General features: G+C 73.2%; 3 protein-coding genes and 1 long non-coding RNA gene across 5 annotated transcripts; all 4 read left to right on the top strand.

Moving 5' to 3' along the window:
* Positions 1-185: 185 nt before the first annotated feature.
* Positions 186-1,583, top strand: LOC121061161. The gene is made up of 3 exons (XR_005814975.1): positions 186-319; positions 1,257-1,279; positions 1,399-1,583. It is a non-coding gene; the product is annotated as an uncharacterized LOC121061161 (long non-coding RNA).
* A 272-nt stretch (positions 1,584-1,855) lies between these two features.
* ZC3H10 (zinc finger CCCH-type containing 10) lies at positions 1,856-4,272 on the top strand (the record flags this gene model as incomplete). Its single annotated transcript, XM_040539345.1, has 2 exons — positions 1,856-1,998; positions 2,506-4,272. Coding segments are annotated over 2 exons (1,353 nt in total), but the record flags the coding sequence as incomplete, so codon positions are not given.
* Positions 4,273-4,743: 471 nt separating this feature from the next.
* Positions 4,744-12,889, top strand: ESYT1 (extended synaptotagmin 1). The gene is made up of 31 exons (XM_040539344.1): positions 4,744-5,046; positions 5,744-5,785; positions 6,025-6,159; positions 6,270-6,343; positions 6,471-6,543; positions 6,625-6,714; positions 6,837-6,892; positions 6,981-7,104; positions 7,179-7,355; positions 7,620-7,702; positions 7,805-7,853; positions 7,962-8,051; positions 8,140-8,232; positions 8,313-8,384; positions 8,477-8,563; positions 9,083-9,232; positions 9,312-9,455; positions 9,724-9,900; positions 10,003-10,085; positions 10,185-10,233; positions 10,314-10,403; positions 10,666-10,761; positions 10,872-10,943; positions 11,017-11,103; positions 11,219-11,365; positions 11,453-11,601; positions 11,704-11,808; positions 11,899-12,030; positions 12,115-12,220; positions 12,300-12,349; positions 12,460-12,889. Exons 1-31 carry the CDS (start codon positions 4,744-4,746, stop codon positions 12,491-12,493), a joined length of 3,219 nt encoding a protein of 1,072 aa, XP_040395278.1. The 3' UTR covers positions 12,494-12,889.
* An 842-nt stretch (positions 12,890-13,731) lies between these two features.
* Positions 13,732-16,383, top strand: LOC121061153 (myosin light polypeptide 6). Of its 2 annotated transcripts, XM_040539586.1 has the most exons (7): positions 13,732-13,884; positions 14,178-14,205; positions 15,044-15,187; positions 15,291-15,464; positions 15,558-15,635; positions 15,740-15,778; positions 16,152-16,383. In XM_040539586.1, the coding sequence occupies exons 1-6, from the start codon at positions 13,882-13,884 to the stop codon at positions 15,766-15,768; spliced, it is 456 nt and encodes a 151-aa protein (XP_040395520.1). In that variant the 5' UTR covers positions 13,732-13,881; the 3' UTR covers positions 15,769-15,778; positions 16,152-16,383. The 2 variants fall into 2 exon arrangements, with proteins under 2 accessions (XP_040395520.1, XP_040395519.1); XM_040539585.1 differs by lacking the exon at positions 15,740-15,778.
* Positions 16,384-16,423: the final 40 nt, after the last annotated feature.

Raw genomic sequence — 16,423 nt, 5'->3', positions numbered from 1 at the left:
GCGGGGGGGGCGGGGGGGGGCGGCGGCGGCTCCCTCCCGCTCTGGCGACGTGCAAAATGGCGGCCGGCGCGCGGACTACGTCTCCCGTCGTGCCCCGCGGGGCGACTGCGTAGCCCGTCGTGCCCCGCGCAGGGGGCGGGGACTCGGCGCCTGCCTATAAATAGGCCCCGGCGGGCTCCGCAACCCTCTCTCGGCCGCCGCCGCCGCCAGTTTGTCGGCTGCCGCCGCAGCCCGCCTCCATCCGCCGCCATCCGCCGTTAGCGCCGCCGCCGCCCGCCGGGACTGAGCGCGGCGGCCGCGCGCCGCCATGAGGGCCAAGGTGAGCGGCGGGGGGCGGCCGATGGCGCCTCGGAGCGCGATGCGGCCTCGGCTGCGGCCTGAGGGGGGCGCGGGGCTGGGGGGGGCTTTGGGTGCTGAGGGACCGGAGCAGGGGCTGGGGGGCCTGGGCCGGGGGGGGTCCCCTAGGTGCTGGTCTGAGAGGGGGGGGTCCCTGGGTGGTGGGTGGTCTCGGAGGGAGGTCCCCAGGTGCCTGGGGAGTCCCTGAGGGGGGGTCCCGGGGGGTCCCTCAGTGCTGGGGGGGTGCCAGGAGGGGATGGTCCCTGAGGGGGTCCCTGGGTGCTGGGGGGGGCCTGAAGGGGGTCCCCAAGTGCCTGGAGTGCCGGGGGAGGAGGGGGTCACAGGGGGCTGGGCAGTCCCTGAGGAGGGGGTTCCGGGGAGCGTCCCATAGTGCTGGGGGGGTCACTGGGTGCCAGACAGTCCCTGAGAAGGGTCCCTGGGTGCTGGGGGGTCTCTGAGGGGGGTCCCTTGGTGCTGGGAGGGTTCCGGGGGCGTCCCTTAGAGGTCCCTGGGTGCTGGAGGGTCCCTGAGGGGGAGGTCCTGGGGGGTCCTTTAGTGCTGGGGGGTGCCAGGAGGGGACGGTCCCCGAGGGGGTCCCTGGGTGCTGGGCAGTCCCTGAGGAGGGTCCCCTGGGTGCTGGGGGAGCGCAGAGGGGGTCCCTCGGTGATGGAGTGGGGGGGGGGTCTTGGGGTGCTTGGAGGGTGTCGGGTGGGGGGGGGGGGGTGCCTGGGTACCGGTAGTATCTTGGGGGGGGGGTCCTGGTGCCCTTTTTATAGCGGGACCTGGAACAGGTGCAGGGCCTGGGGGCTGCTCAGGGGGGTCGCGGGGTCCGGGGACTCTGCGGGGTTGTGGCTGGGGGAGCCCCGGGGCTGCCCGGTGCCGGCTGCGCTCACTCACCGGCTCCTCTCCTCTCTCCGCAGTGGCGCAAGAAGCGAATGCGCAGGTACGTGAGGGGGGCTCCCCACGGGGCTCCGGGCCTGGCGCTGCCCCTTCCGGGGGGGGTCCCCAGCAGCACCGGCCCCGTGCCCGGTGTCCGAGCGCCGCTCCGTGTCTCTCCCCTAGGCTGAAGCGCAAGAGGAGGAAGATGCGGCAGAGGTCCAAGTAGGCGCCGTGCCCGGCCCCGGAGCCCCGGACCGGAGGAGTCGTCGGAGCGCCGCGGGGAGCTGATGGCGGGGCCGTACCGGGGCCGGTGCCGCGCTCTGTAATGGCCCCGGTGCCGCCAATAAAGCTTGGATGTGTTCGTTGGACGCGGCGTGGTGCTGCTGGGGGCGGCCGGGGCAGGGGGCGGCGGGCCGGGACCGTCGGTAGGGGTCAGGGGGGCACCGGACACCGGGTACCGGGCGGCAGGGCCGTGAAGAGGAGCCCGGGGTGGCGGCGGGCGGGGTCGGGAGCGCTCCGTGCCGGTACCGGGGGCTGGGGTCGGTACCGGGGGGCGGCGGAGCGGGGCCCGGGGGAACCGCGCCGGGCCGGCGGCGCGCGGCTGTGACGTCACGGACCGGGAAGAGGAGCCCGAGCCCCGCGCGGCACGCCGGGAAGGCCCCCGGGGCTTGTTCCGGGTCGCCCCGGAAGCACCATAGAGCACTTCCGGCCCGGCGCAGAGCGGCAGCCGGAAGGGGCCGCTCATTGTTGGCGCTGGAGGACCCGCGAGGAGGCCGCGAGCGGGTGAGTGCCGGGCCGGGCCGGGCCGGGCCGCGCCGGGCGGGGCCGCTCCGCCGCCGGGGCCGCCCCCACGCCGCCCGCCGGGGCCCCGCGGCGGCCGCGGCCGCCCCGTCCCGGACCGGGCCTCGCCAGGCCCCGCCGCCGGGCCTGCCCCGGGCCTGCGGGCGGTTGCCATGGCGACCCGTGATGGGGCGGGGGAACCGGCCCCCCCCCCCCGCTCCCCTCCCGGTGCGACCGGGCCCGGTCCCCGCGGGGTGTCACGGGACGGTGCCCCGGCGGCTCCTGGGGCGGGCCCGGGCCGCCCTCCTGAGGGTACCGGGACCGGCACCGGGCGGCGGCCGCGCGGGGCTGCCCGGGCACTACCGGAGGCGCCTGGAGGCTCCTGGGGCCGCGTCGGGCCGGGCCGCGCCGTCCCCTGCCCGGGGGCGGGGGCCACCCGGTGCCCCCCGGTGCCCGCCGGTGCCGGTGCCCTGCCCTCACCCTGCCCGCCCCGCTCCCTCCCTCTCGCAGTGCCCCGAGGCCGGCGGCCCCCGCGGCGGCGAAGATGCCCGACCGCGACGGCTACAACAACGGCAGCGGCGGCGATGAGGTGGGCGCCAACGCGGACGACATCTGCCGCGACTTCCTGCGCAACGTCTGCAAGCGGGGCAAGCGCTGCCGCTTCCGGCACCCCGACATCAGCGAGGTGACCAACCTGGGCGTGCGCAAGAACGAGTTCATCTTCTGCCACGACTTCCAGAACAAGGAGTGCGTGCGCCTCAACTGCCGCTTCATCCACGGCACCAAGGAGGACGAGGACTGCTACAAGAAGACGGGGGAGCTGCCCCCGCGCCTGCGGCAGAAGGTGGCCGCCGGGCTCGGCCTCTCCCCCGCCGACCTGCCCAACAGCAAGGAGGAGGTGCCCATCTGCAGGGACTTCTTGAAAGGTGACTGCCAGCGGGGCGCCAAGTGCAAGTTCCAGCACCTGCAGCGGGACTACGAGTACGAGTCGCGGGGGATGGCCGCCCGCGAGCAGGGCATCGGCACCGCCGTGCGCCGCTACGACGCCATGTACGACTCGGACCGCTACGACGACCACGAGCCCGTGCTGAAGCGGCGGCGGGTGGACGGGCTGCACTTCGACACCTACGAGTACAGCTTCACCAGCCCGCGGACGGTGGAGTACCGGCTGCTGGAGGAGGAGAACATCATGCTGCGTAAGCGCGTGGAGGACCTCAAGAAGCAGGTGAACAACCTGATGGCGACCAACGAGGTGCTGCTGGAGCAGAACGCCCAGTTCCGCAACCAGGCCAAGGTGATGACTCTGAGCTCCACCGCCACGGCCACCGAGCAGACTCTGGCGCCCACCGTGGGCACCGTCACCAACTACAACCACAGCATCGCGCAGACCCACACCACGCTCAGCAGCCAGGCTCTGCAGCCCCGGCCCGTTTCCCAACAGGATTTGGTAGCGCCCGCCGGCGCCCAGGCAGCACCCCCGGCCAACGCCGCTCCCCCCATGAACCCCGAAATCACCCCGCTCTCAGCCGCCCTGGCGCAGACCATTGCCCAGGGCATGGCCCCCCCGGTCTCCATGGCCCCGGTGGCCGTCTCGGTGGCTCCCGTGGCCGTGTCGATGGCGCAGCCGCTGGGGGGCATCACCATGAGCCACGCCACCACCCCCATGGTGACGTACCCCATCGCCTCGCAGAGCATGCGGATAACGGCCATGCCGCACTGACCTCCCGGCCGCGCCGCGCCGCCTGCCCGCCTCGGGGGGGGCGAGGGCAGGAGGCGAGCGGGAGCCGAGCCCCAGTGTGGAACGGAGAAACTGGGGGGACCCCCGCCTCCGGGCTCAGGGGGGCCGCAGGAAGGGGGGTGAGCCCCCCGGCCCACGCCGCGGCCACCGTTAACCCCGAGCAGCTGCGTGTGGGCTTCGGCGTGGCGGTGAATTCAGGGAAGGGGGGGTTAATGGGGGGGGGGGCAAGGGGCGTGGGGGCCTCCTGGTGACCTCAGCCCCTCCGCCGGCCCCCCCCAGGACAGCAGGATGATAGGACAGCAGGACAGAGGGACAGCCGCGATGGGGGGGCCTTGCTCTGGACTCATCCCCCAGCACTGGGGGCCACAAGCCCCAGCACCGGGGCTCGTGGCACAGCCGGGGGGGGGGGGGGGGGGGGGCCGGGGGGGGGCAGCACCGGCCGCTCCCTGTCCCGGCGGCGTGCCCCCCCCCCCCCCCCCCCCGGCCCATGTAACGTTTTCGGCTATTAAAGGAAGCGACCCGCGTGCGCTCTGCCGCCACGCGCCCGTGCCCGCGGAGTCCGTGGGGGGAGCGGGGCCGGGGGGGGGGGGGGAGGGGGGGGGCAGAGAACCGGGGGGGGCTCAGAGCAGGGGGGTCAGGACCTGGGTGGGGGGGGGTTCAGGACGCGAGGGCTGCCCGCTCCCCGCGGGCCCTGAAGCCGTCACCCCGCGGGCAGAGCAGCGGCCGCTCCAAAAAAGGGCAAATGGTTTTACCGCGAATAATTTAATAATTATTCCCCGGGGGGGGGGGGGGGCAGGGGCGCGGGCGGGGCCCCCGGGAGGGGAGGGGAGGGGAGGGGAGGGGGGGGGCGGAGCAGCGGGCCCCGAGAGCCCCGCCCCTTCCCCGCGCCGCCAATCAGCGCGCGCCGCCCCGGCCCTCGGCGCCAATAGGGGGCGGGGGGCGCGGCGGCGGGGGGCGGGGCCGGGAGAAGAGGGCGTGGTCGGCGGAGGGGCGCGGCCACCGGCGGCGCGATGGAGCGGCGGGACGCGGGTTCGGGTCCCGGCCCCGGCCCCGGCCCCGGCTCGGGCGCGGCGGCGCTGGCGGCGCTGGGCCGGCGGCTGCTGTGGGCGCTGCCCGCCTACGCCGCGGGGCTGCTGGGGCTGGGCGCGGGCGCGGTGCTGCTGGCGCTGGCGCTCTACGCCGGCTGGAGGCGGCGGCGGCGCGCCCGGCAGCGCGGGCTGAGCCTGGCCGCCCGCCTGCAGAGCGACGAGGAAGCGGCCGTGCGCGCCGCCGCCGCCGGGCTGGGAGCGGCCCGCGGGGAGCTGCCGGCCTGGGTAAGCGGGGCCCGCCCGCCGCTACCTCCCGGAGGCGCTTCCTGCACGGGGAGGGGCGGTGGCTGCATCCCGGGGCGGGGGTCCCGGTCCCGGTCCCGTCCTGGCCCCGGTCCCAATCCTCATCCCGTCCCCTTCCCGCTCCCCGTCCCCGTCCCCGTCCCGGTGCCGTCCCCGCTCCCCATCGCCTTCCCGTCCCGTTTCCCCGCCCAGCCGCTGCCGCGCGGCGCCCCCCCCCCGCACCCGGAGCCCCCCCCCGCCGCATTGCACCACCCCTGCTCCGGCCCCGAGGTCCCCCCGGTTCCGTTCCCCCCCAGGACCCCGCTGCCCCCCCTCCCGCCCCGCCCTGAGCCCCCACCGGGGCGCCCCTGCCCGCAATCCGTTATCTCCCGCGGCTTCCGCCTGTGCCGTGACTCACGGGCACCGGGGGGGGGGCCGCTTCCTGCCTGCCTGCAGCCTGGGGCGGCCGCAGAGACCGCATCCCCCCCCCGGGGCTTTGGGGGGGGCCGGGACCCCACCCCGTGGCACCGGACCCCGTGCCCCCCCCCCCCCAGGACCCCCTGAAGGAGCCGGGCGTGGGGCTGTGGCCAGGCGTCGGTCACGGCACGGGGGGGGGGAACAGAGGCACGGGGCTGGCGGTTACCGACCCCTGCGGCCCCCAGGGCCTTGTAACGTGCCCCCCCCCCCTCGTCCCCCCCAGGTGAGCTTCCCGGACGTGGAGAGGGCAGAATGGCTGAACAAGGTGAGGAGCCCGGCCCTCCGTTGCCCTGTCCATCAGCGTCCTGCTGGTTGCTCATCCCCTCCCTCCGTCCGTCCCTCCGTCCGTCCTTCTGTCTGTCCCTCCGTCCGTCCCTCCGTCCGTCCTTCTGTCTGTCCCTCCGTCCGTCCCTCCGTCCGTCCTTCTGTCTGTCCCTCCGTCCGTCCCTCCGTCCGTCCTTCTGTCTGTCCCTCCGTCCGTCCCTCCGTCCGTCCGCCCGGCAGGTCCTGGCCCAGGCCTGGCCCTTTTTTGGGCAGTACATGGAGAAGCTGCTGGTGGAGAACATCGCCCCGGCCATCCGCGCCTCCAACAGCCACTTGCAGACCTTCACCTTCACCAAGGTGGACATGGGCGAGAAGGTAGGAGGGGGCTTCCTGTGGAGCTGGGGCCCGCCCCTGCCACCTCCCCTCCCCCAAATTATTCCCCCCCCCCCCCCCATGGTCCCCATCCCTCACCCCTGTCTCCGCAGCCCCTCCGGGTGCTGGGGGTCCGGGCGCACCCTGGCACCCACAAGAGGCAGATCCTGCTGGACCTCAACATCAGGTGAGCGGGCGGAGACCCCCCCCGTGTAGCTGCTGGAGCTCCCCCTCGCTGGGGGGGCTGCTCGTGGGGGCAGCGGGACAGGGGGGGTCCTGCTACAGCCCCCCCTCGCCACGTCCCCTCTCCCCAGCTACGTGGGTGACGTCCAGATCGACGTGGAGGTGAAGAAATTCTTCTGCAAGGCGGGGGTGAAGGGCATGCAGGTGAGGGGGGGGATCTGGTGGGGGGGGGGGGGGCGTGTGGTAGGAAGGGGGGGGTCCGCATCTCAGCGCTGCCCCCCCCAGCTCCACGGGACGCTGCGGATCATCCTGGAGCCCCTCCTGGGGGACGTGCCCATCGTGGGGGCCCTCACCATGTTCTTCATCCGGCGCCCGGTGAGTGCCCCCCCCCCCACGGCACGGGACCGGCAGCCCCCGGCCCCCCAGGCAGGATGGGGCTGGGGTCCCCCAACCCCTCTGACCCCCCCCCCAACTCCTCTGACTCCCCCCACCCCCAGACTTTGGACATCAACTGGACGGGGATGACCAACCTGCTGGACATCCCAGGGCTCAGGTGAGTCCCAGCATTACCGGGGGGGTTCCCAGCCCCCCAGGGCTATGGGGAACCATGGCTCCCCCTCCACCACCTCATCCCCCCCCAGCTCTGTCTCAGACACGATGATCATGGACACCATCGCCTCTTACCTCGTCCTGCCCAACCGCCTCCTGGTGCCACTGGTGCCCGACCTGCACGAGGCCGCGCAGCTCCGCTGCCCCCTGCCCCGGGTAAGGGCTGGGGAGGGGGGCATGGGGGGGGGCGTGGGGGTGTCCCGGTCCCCTTCTCACCCCTCCCTGTGCAGGGCGTGGTGCGTGTGCACCTCCGGGGCGCCCGGGACCTGCGGAGCAAGGACCGCTTCATGGGGGGGCTGGTGGAGGGCAAGTCGGACCCGTACGCCGTGCTGCGCGTGGGCACCCAGCTCGTCACCAGCCGCGTCGTCCCCAACAACCTCAACCCCACCTGGGACGAGGTCTACGAGGTGAGGCCCCCCCCCCCCAGCCCCCCAGTGCCGGCACAGGCCCTCCCCCTGTGTTGTCATGTCCCCCCCCCCCGGGTAGTGGGGGGCTGCGGGGACCCCTCTGTCCCACCCGACCTGGCTGCGGTGTGTGGGGGTTCTTGGGGTGTCCCCGTGCTGGGTTTGGGGATTGGGAACACCCTGAGGGGACCCCCCCCCCGTGCCCGTGGCAGTGCTGGGCCCAGGGACCCCCCTGCCCGCCCCCCTCCAACTCACGCTGTCCCCCAGTTCATCGTGCACGAGGTGCCGGGGCAGGAGATCGAGGTGGAGCTGTTTGACAAGGACCCCGACCAGGACGACCTCCTGGGCCGGTGAGGGGCCGGGACCCGCGGGCTGGCGGCGGTGGGGGGCTGCAGCCTCCCCCAACCCCCCCCCCCAAAACCCCGAGCTCACGGCCGCTCCCCTTCCCCCAGGATGAAGCTGGATTTTGGGGAGGTGCTGAAGGCACGGGTGCTGGAGGAGGTGAGGAGGAGGCTGCGGGCAGCGTTGGGAGGAGGGGAGGGGGCTGCGGGTTGGGGGGGGGGGAGGGGGGCACGGGGGGGCCGTGTTGACCCCGCTGTGTCCCCCCAGTGGTTCCCGCTGCAGGACGGGGGCCAGGGGCGCCTCCACCTGCGCCTGGAGTGGCTGACACTGCTGTCCGACGCCTCCAAGCTGGAGGAGGTGAGGGGCTCGGGGGGGGGGGGGGGGCTGGGGGGGGGCTCTGCCCTGCTTAATGCTCCCCCCCTTCTCCCTGCCGTCCCCCCCCCAGGTTTTGCAGAGGAACCGGATGATCGTCGCCAAGCCCGACCCGCCGTCAGCCGCCATCCTGGTTGTGTACCTGGACCGGGCGCAGGAGCTGCCCGTGAGTGGGGGCCGGGGGTCCTGGGGGGCTGGGGGGGGCTATGAGGTGCCCCCTGACGCCCCCCCCCCATTTCTGTGCAGATGAAGAAGCCGGGCAAGGAGCCCAACCCCATGGTGCAGGTGTCGGTGCAGGACGTGACACGGGAGAGCAAGGTGGGGGGGGGCACGGCCATGATGCGGCCCCTGGGGAGGGGAGGGGGGCAGGGGGAGGTCTCTCACGCGCCCCCCCCCCCCCCCCCCCCAAGGTGGTCTACAACACGTGCTCCCCGGTCTGGGAAGATGCCTTCCGCTTCTTCCTGCACGACCCCGCCAACCAGGATGTGGACATCCAGGTGGGTCCCAGCACCGCTCCCCCCAGAATCCTGCCCCCATTCCCCCTGTGCTCCCCCCAAATCCTCCCCTGTTCCCCCCGTGCTCCCCCCAGAATCCTCCGCCTGCACTCCCCCCCCAGAATCCTGCCCCCATTCCCCCCCATGCTCCCCCCAAAATCCTTGCCCCCAAATCCTGCCCGCATTCCCCCTGTGCCTGCCCCCCCCAGACTCCTGCCCCCATTTCCCCCTAAGTTCCCCCCAAAATCCTACCCCCATCCCCCCGTGCTCCCCCCCAGCATCCTTCCCCCCAAATCCTGCCCCATTACCCCTGGGCCCCCCCCCCAGAATCCCCATTCCCCCCTGTGCTCCCCCCAAAACCCTGCCCCTCTCCCCCCTCTGCGCACCCCCCCCACACAAAATCCTGCTCCCGCTCCCCCCAAATCCCGCCCCCGTTCCCCCCGCGCTCCCCCCAACCCTTGCCCCCATGCCCCCATTTTCTCCCCACGCGGCCCGCTGACCCCCCCCCCCGCACCCCCCCAGGTGAAGGACGACACCCGCCAGAGCAGCCTGGGCTCGCTCTCGGTGCACCTCTCGCGCCTGCTGGAGGCCCCGGAGCTGACGCTGGCGCAGCCCTTCCCGCTGGAGCACGCGGGGCCCGCCAGCCGCCTCTACATGAAGCTGGTCCTCAGGGTGAGGGGCTGGGAGCTTGGGGGGGGTGGTCCCCGCCGCCCTCCCCGCGCTGACCCCCCCCCCACACACACCCCCGCAGGTTCTCTTCCTGGACGCCCCTGAAGCCGGCTCCCCCCCGCCTGCCCCCCCGGGGACGCTGGAGCTCCCGGTGGGTGCCGATGCCGGTACCAGCAGCGCCCGCCGGCCCAGTAAGGCCAGTCCGGACCCCCAGTTTGGCACCGAGGTGGGGAGAGGATGGGAAAGGGGGGAGGGGGGGAGCGAGGGAGGGGGCGGGATGGAGCTCGGGGGCTGGGGGGTCCTGGGGGTGGGAAGGGGGGGGGAGTAGGGCTGGGGGAATCGGGGCAGGATGTGCGTGGCAGGACCCCCCCCGTGTTGACCTGGTCCGCCACAACACCGTGGCCGTGTGTCCCCCTCCCCCGTGTTTGTGTCCCCCTGCTGTGTCCGTGTCCCCCCCCCACACACACACACATCCGTGTCCCCCCCCCCCCCAGGCCGTGCTGCGGATCCACCTCCTGGAAGCCGAGAACCTGGTGGCCAAGGACAACTTCTTCAGGGGCATGGTGCGGGGCCGCTCCGACCCCTACGCCAAGGTGCGCGTGGCCGGGAAGGTGTTCCGCAGCCGCGTGGTGAAGGAGGAGCTGAGCCCCCGCTGGAACGAGATCTACGAGGTGAGGGGGGGGGGGGGATGTGACCCCCCCCCAGAGCGCGGCTGTGCTGCGGGGGGGCCCCTCGGTGACACCCCCCCCCCCCCCCCCCACACACACACCCAGGTGGTGGTGGACAACATCCCGGGGCAGGACGTGGAGTTTGACCTCTTCGACAAGGACATCGACAAGGACGACTTCCTGGGCCGGTGGGTGCTGGGGGGCCCGGGGGGGGGGGGCTGGGAGGGGGCATCAGCGGTGAGACCCCCCCCACACGCCCCCAATTCCTCCCCCCCTGCCCTCCCCAGGTGCAAGGTGCCGCTGCGACGGGTGCTGAGCAGCCACTTCGTGGATGAGGTAGGAGAGGGGCTGGGGGGGGGGTACACCGGGGGGGGGGGCACACGGGGGGGTCTCACCCGGCCTGCCCCTCCCGCCAGTGGCTGCCCCTGGAGGAGGTGAAGTCCGGGCGCCTGCACGTGCGGCTGGAGCGGCTGGAGCTGAGCCCCAGCGCCGCCGCCCTCGAGCAGGTACGGGGCGGGGGGGGGGGGCACCAGGGGGGGGGGGGCACCAGGGGGGGGCCCTGACCCCCTCCTCATCCTCATGTCTCCCCGTCCCCATCGCCCCCATCCCCATCGTCTCCATCCCCCTTCCCGTGCATCCCCACGTGTCCCCATCATCATCCTCACCGTCACCCCCCCTCCTTCACGGCCGTCCCCCTCTCTCCCCCCCCGGGTGCCCCCCCCCGGGGCCCGGGCCGCCCCCCCCCCCCCCCCCCCCGCTGCCCCCCAGGTGCTGCACGCCAACAGCCTCCTGCAGCCCTCACGGGGCGAAGAGCTCTCGGCCGCGCTCCTCTCCGTCTTCCTCGACCGCGCCACCGACCTCCCGGTGAGTCCTGCTGGGGGCCCCTGGGACCCCCCCGACCCTGCCTGGGGACCCCCTCCCGTGCCCCCCCCCCGGCCCCTTGGTGCCCCCCTCCCCAACCGCTGTGTCCCCAGCTCCGCAAGGGCTCCAAGCCGCCCGCCGCCTTCGCCAGCCTGGCCGTGCGCGATGTCTCCGTCAAGACCAAGGTGGGACGAGGGGTCTGGGGGGGTCCAGAGGAGTCGGGGGGGGGGGGTTGCTGACCACTCCTGCCCCCCCCAGACCTGCGCCCCGAGTGCCGAGCCAGTGTGGGATGAAGGCTTCTCCTTCCTCATCAAGCGGCCCCACGTGGAGGTGCTGGAGCTGCAGGTCTGTGCCCCCCTCCACGTTTGGGGGTCCCCCACGTTTGGGCCCCCCCACGGTTTGGGGGTCCGGTTGGGAGGGGGGGGCGGGGGGGGGGTGTCTGAGCCGCTGTCGCCCGCAGGTGAAGGACGAGGGGGGGCAGCCCCTGGGCTCGCTCAGCCTCCCCCTGCCCCAGCTGCTGGCGGCCGAGGCGCTGGTGCTGGACGGGTGGTTCCCGCTGGCCGGGGGGGGCCCCGGCAGCCAGGTCCTGCTGCGGGCGCAGCTCGGGGTGAGTGCGGGCACCGGGGCTGCGGGGGGGGGGCACACAGACAGCACCTTCCTCACCCTCCCCCCCCTCCTTGCTCGGCCCCCCCAGGTCCTGGTGTCGCAGCACTCGGGGGTGGGGGCTGGAGGCGCCCCCCTGCCAGAGGGGGACCCCGAGCCCCTGGAGGCGGCGGCGGGGCAGGAGGAGGAGAGCGGGGCCGGGGGGGCGGTGCTGCGGCAGCGCCTGCCCCCGACCGAGAGGTAGGGCTGGGGGGGGGGGCAGTGGCACCGCTGGGACCGGGGCCGGGGCCGATCTGAGCCTCAGCTGCTTCCCCCCCACCCCTACTTCGTTCTCCCCCCCAGCCGCCCGGAGCAGGAGCCGGGGGGGGCCCCCCTGGGCCGCCTGCAGCTCACGGTCTGGTACCACGCTGATGAGCGCAAGCTGGTGGCCATCGTGCACGGCTGCAGGTAAGCGGGGAGGGGGGGCTCAGAGCAGGGACACCCCCCCCCCCCAGCACCATCGCCCACCCCCCCACACCCACCCACCTGCCCCCCCAGGAAGCTGAAGCCGCTCTCCAAGGAGCTGCCCGACCCCTACGTGTCCCTGGTGCTGCTGCCCGACCGCAGCCGTGGCACCAAGAGGAAGACCAGCGTGCAGAGGAAGACCCTGAACCCCGACTTCAACGAGAGGTGAGGGGGGGAGGCCCGCTGGGCTGGGGGGGGGTGCCCAGCTCCTCCAGTGCTCCCCCCCATCCATGGCCGTGTCCCCCCCAGGTTCGAGTGGGACGTGCCGCCTGAGGAGGCTGCGCGGCGCAAGCTGGAGGCGCACGTCAAAGCCACCGTGTCCTTCATGTCCCGGGAGAAGGAGGTGCTGGGGAAGGTAGGGGGGGCCTGGGGGGTCGGGGGGGTGGGGGGGTGGGGGGGGATAGAGCCCCCCCTCAGCCCCTGCTCTCCCCCAGCTCCATCTGGACCTGGCGCAGGTGGATTTGTCCGAGGGAGGAACCCACTGGTGAGTGCGGTCAGGCTGGGGGGGGGGCAATGCCCTTATCTTCTCCCCCCGCCGCAATTTCACCCCCCATCTCACCTCCCCCCCATCTCATCTCCCCCCCCCCACTCCAGGTATGAGCTGCGGGATGAGCGGGGCAGCCCCTAACGCACCCCCCCAGCCCCTGCTCCCCACTGTGCCTGGGGCCGTGTGAGGGGTGGGGGGCACGGGGGGCTCGTCCCCCTGTCCCCCCCCCACGGCCCCCCCGCCTCGCCACTGACCAAAGAAGCCGGGGTGGGGGCCCTGCGGCCCCCCCGCCCCCCCGCCTGCGCAGACTGTTATTTATGTCGTGCCTTTTACCCACCGAGAAACCTCCCCAGCGCCGGGGGGGGGCACGGGTTGTGTGTGTGTGTCCCCCCCCCCCCCACTGCTGGGAGCCGCTTTTGTCAGAGCTGCCATCACTGCTGCGCGCCACCCCTGTGCCACCGCCGCGCCCCCCCCTGTGCTGCCTTCAGGGGGCTATGGCCCCCCCCACGCTCCCCAGCAAATAAAGGAGGGAGGAGATGGCGGTGTCTTCCTGGGGGCCCTGGGGTGGGGGGGCTGCGGGGGGGCTCTGTCCCATGGGTGTCCCCTGCCGGGGGGGCTCCCTACCTTGGTGTCCCCTGTGGGGTGCCAGCTTGGGGGGGGGGTCTCTGGGGTGTCCCCAGCTCCATGTCCCCATGCTGGTGTCCCCAGGGGATGCCAGTATTGGGGTGTTCTCTGTGGGGGTGTCCTTTACGGGATGCCATCACAGGGATGGTTCCTGGGGGGGTGGCCCCAGCTCCGTGGCCCCATGTTGGATCCCTCATTGGAAACCATCACCAGGGTGTTCTCTGTCGGGGTGTCCCCTAGGGATGCCATCACTGGGCTATTCCCCGTTGGGGTGTCCCTTACGGGATGCCAGCAGGGGGATGCTCCCCATTGGAGTGTCCCCACCTTGTGGTGTCCCTCGTGGGGCTCGCCGTTGGGGTGTCCTTATTGCAGTGCCCCCGCTGGGGTGTCCCCTATGGGACCATCGTCGCGGTGCCCCTGTTGGGATGCCATCATTGGGGTGTCCCTACAGGGATGCCACCCACCACCTAAGGCCATTGGGGTGCCCCCCCCCAGGGGGATGTGCCCCCTCCTCCCACGGGGATGTGCCCCCCGCCTTGTCCCCCATTTGGGTGCCACCCGGAGGGTGCCCCTGGCCCACCGCCCAGTGGGTGCCCCCAATGGGGTCCCCCGGGTGCCCCCCCCCGGCCCCGCTCGTTGCCCATCTATAGGCAAAAAATCCCCCCCGGGAGAAGGGGCGTGGTCTGTCTCCGCCCCGCCCCCCTCATGCATAATGCACGAGCTCATTACCGCGCGGTGACGTGGGCGGTGCTCGGCCAATGGGCGCGCGGTGACGTCGGGGCCGTACAAAGGCGCCTCCCGGCGGCCGCGGCCCAGTGCGGGGCCGGGACCGGGAGCGGGACCAGGAGCGGGGACGGGACCAGGGCCGGGACCAGGACCGGGAGCGAACGGGAGCGGCCGCCGCCATGGTGGGGCGCGGGGCAGGGGGGCGGCACCGGGGGGATTAACGGGGAGGGGGGGGACACGACACGACGACGACACCGGAACCGGGATGCGATGGGCGGGGGGGCGGCGGGCACCGGGCGGGGGGGGGGGGTGATGGCGGGGGCGTGATGGGGGGAGGGCGGGGCGGGGGGGGGGGGGACCGGGACCGGGCCCGGGAGCGGCCCCGGGGCTGGCACCCGGCGGGGGGGCCCCGACGGCGCGGGCGGTGCCGCTGCCGGTGCGCGCTAACGGCCGCGCTCTCCCCCCCCCCCCGCAGTGCGACTTCTCGGAGGAGCAGACCGCCGGTGAGTGACCGGGGCCCCCCGGCACCCCCCCGGACCCCCCCGCCGAGGCCCGGCCCCGCCGCTCCCCGCGCTTCCTGCCCGCCGCGGGCCGGGCGGGTCCCGGGGCAAAGTCGCGCCGGGGCCGGGGCCGGGGCCGGGGCCGGGGCCGGGGCCGTTCCCGGGGCGGGGGTGGGGGTGCTCGGGGCCCGGGGGGGGCGCGGGGCCCGGGGGGGGGACACCCGGGGCTGGGGGGGTTCCGGGGCCTCTTGCGCCATTTGCCCTTATATGGGCACGGCGCGGGCCGGGCCGCGCATTCCTGCGGGGCGGGGCCGCCCCGGTGCGACGGGGGGGGGGGGCGGGAGGCGGCCCCGGGCCTTCCTGCACGGGCGGGGCCCCCCCGCGCTCCGTGACCCCCGGCGTCGGGTTCCCGACGGGAAACCGGATCCCGATGGGAAACGGAATCTGAGGTGTTGGGGGCTGGGTGCAGGTGATGGGGTCCTGGGGGTGGGGCGGTCCCATAGGTGCAGGTTGGGGGGTCCTATCGGTGCGGGTTACAGCAGCCTACAGGTGCAGCATCGCATCGGTGTGGGTTATGGGGTCCCGGAGGTGCACGGTCCATAGGTGCAGGGTCCATAGGAGCAGCTTATGGGGTCCTGCAGATGCAGGGTCCGTAGGTGCATGTTATGGGGTCCCAGAGGTGCAGCGTCCATAGGAGCCAGGTTATGGGGTCCTGTAGGTGCAGGGTCTGTAGGAGCAGGTTACACGGTCCTGTAGGTTCAGGACGTTGCAGCACCAGCTCCCACGGGGTGCATGGTCCTGTGGGGGTGCCCGGCCCCCTCCTGACGCGGGCGCCCCGCAGAGTTCAAGGAGGCGTTCCAGCTCTTTGACCGCACCGGGGACGGGAAGATCCTGTACAGCCAGTGCGGGGACGTGATGCGGGCGCTGGGCCAGAACCCCACCAACGCCGAGGTCATGAAGGTGCTGGGCAACCCCAAGAGCGATGGTGAGCACCCCAACCCCCCCCCCCCCCCCCCCCATACACCCCCTCCTCCCGGGATTGTCGCCCCCCCCCGGACCCACCCACAGCGCTCCGTGCCCCCGCGCAGAGATGAACCTGAAGACGCTGAACTTCGAGCAGTTCCTGCCCATGATGCAGACCATCGCCAAGAACAAGGACCAGGGCTGCTTCGAGGACTACGTCGAGGGGCTGCGGGTCTTTGACAAGGAGGGCAACGGCACTGTCATGGGCGCCGAGATCCGCCACGTCCTCGTCACCCTGGGTGAGCACCCCCTCGTCCCGGCCCCCCCCCCCCCCCCCCCCCCCACCAATTCCCCCTAGAGCCACCCCGACGTGACCCCACGCTGTCCCACAGGTGAGAAGATGACGGAGGAGGAGGTGGAGCAGCTGGTGGCCGGGCACGAGGACAGCAACGGCTGCATCAACTACGAAGGTGAGCGCCGGGCCGGTGGCCAGGGGGTCCCCGGGGGGGGGTCCCAGGGGGCTCAGCCCCGTTTCCAAGCCCTCCCTGACCATCATCTCCTTCCTTCCTCCCAGCGTTTGTGAGACACATCTTGTCAGGGTGAAGCCGCAGGGGTACGCCTCTTCCCATACTCCGCTCCCCTTCAGTTACTTACTTACCATTTTTTTCCTCCCTTTTTTTCTCATTTAATTTTTTTTTACTTTACTTTTTGGGTGGAATTTTTTTTTTCTTTTTAAGCAAAGAAAAAAAAAAAAAAAGCCGCCTGGTTTGCGCTCTCGCCCCCCCCCTTGGTGCAGCCCCTGCCCCCCCCCCGCATGCCCCTCTGCATGGAGCCGCAGCCGTGCCCGCGGGAGCCGGAGCGCCCGGTGCTGCCGCCTCTCCTCCTCCGTCTGCCTGGGGTCTGCTGCGGGCTCCTGCCTCTCTCCCGGACGAGGGCTGGGGGCGCGGAGCCCCCCCCTCACCCTTCTCTTTCTCCTCTCTCCACAGAGCTGGTCCGGATGGTGCTGAGCGGCTGAAGACCTACGTACCAACCCACCCCCCCCATCCCGCAGTCTGGGTTTTGTGCCTTTTCCCCTTTTTTTTTTTTTCTCCTTCCCCATTGCCCCCCCCCCCCCCCCCCCCCCACTGCTGAACTCCCCCCACGCCCCACCCCCCCCCCCCCCACCGCTCCAGCCCCACCGGCTAAGTTATTGCTCCGCAAATAAAGAGGCAGCGGAGAGATGCTGGGTCCTTGAGCCTGTGTGCGACCCCCCCCCCCC

This window comes from Cygnus olor, chromosome 29 (genome assembly GCF_009769625.2).
Source record: "Cygnus olor isolate bCygOlo1 chromosome 29, bCygOlo1.pri.v2, whole genome shotgun sequence".
Classification (NCBI taxonomy): Eukaryota; Metazoa; Chordata; class Aves; order Anseriformes; family Anatidae; genus Cygnus; species Cygnus olor.
This window is presented reverse-complemented; position numbering and strand designations above follow the sequence as displayed.

What these genes read in the sequence shown, in the direction of transcription:
- ESYT1 (XM_040539344.1), top strand. Translation starts at nt 4,744, where the DNA reads ATGGAGCGGCGGGACGCGGGTTCGGGTCCCGGCCCCGGCCCCGGCCCC. An exon ending in GGGCAGAATGGCTGAACAAG is followed by an intron (nt 5,786 to 6,024) that starts GTGAGGAGCCCG and finishes TCCGCCCGGCAG; the next exon opens with GTCCTGGCCCAGGCCTGGCC. An exon ending in AAGGACGACTTCCTGGGCCG is followed by an intron (nt 10,086 to 10,184) that starts GTGGGTGCTGGG and finishes TGCCCTCCCCAG; the next exon opens with GTGCAAGGTGCCGCTGCGAC.
- LOC121061153 (XM_040539585.1), top strand. An exon ending in CTCGGAGGAGCAGACCGCCG is followed by an intron (nt 14,206 to 15,043) that starts GTGAGTGACCGG and finishes GGCGCCCCGCAG; the next exon opens with AGTTCAAGGAGGCGTTCCAG. An exon ending in CCACGTCCTCGTCACCCTGG is followed by an intron (nt 15,465 to 15,557) that starts GTGAGCACCCCC and finishes GCTGTCCCACAG; the next exon opens with GTGAGAAGATGACGGAGGAG.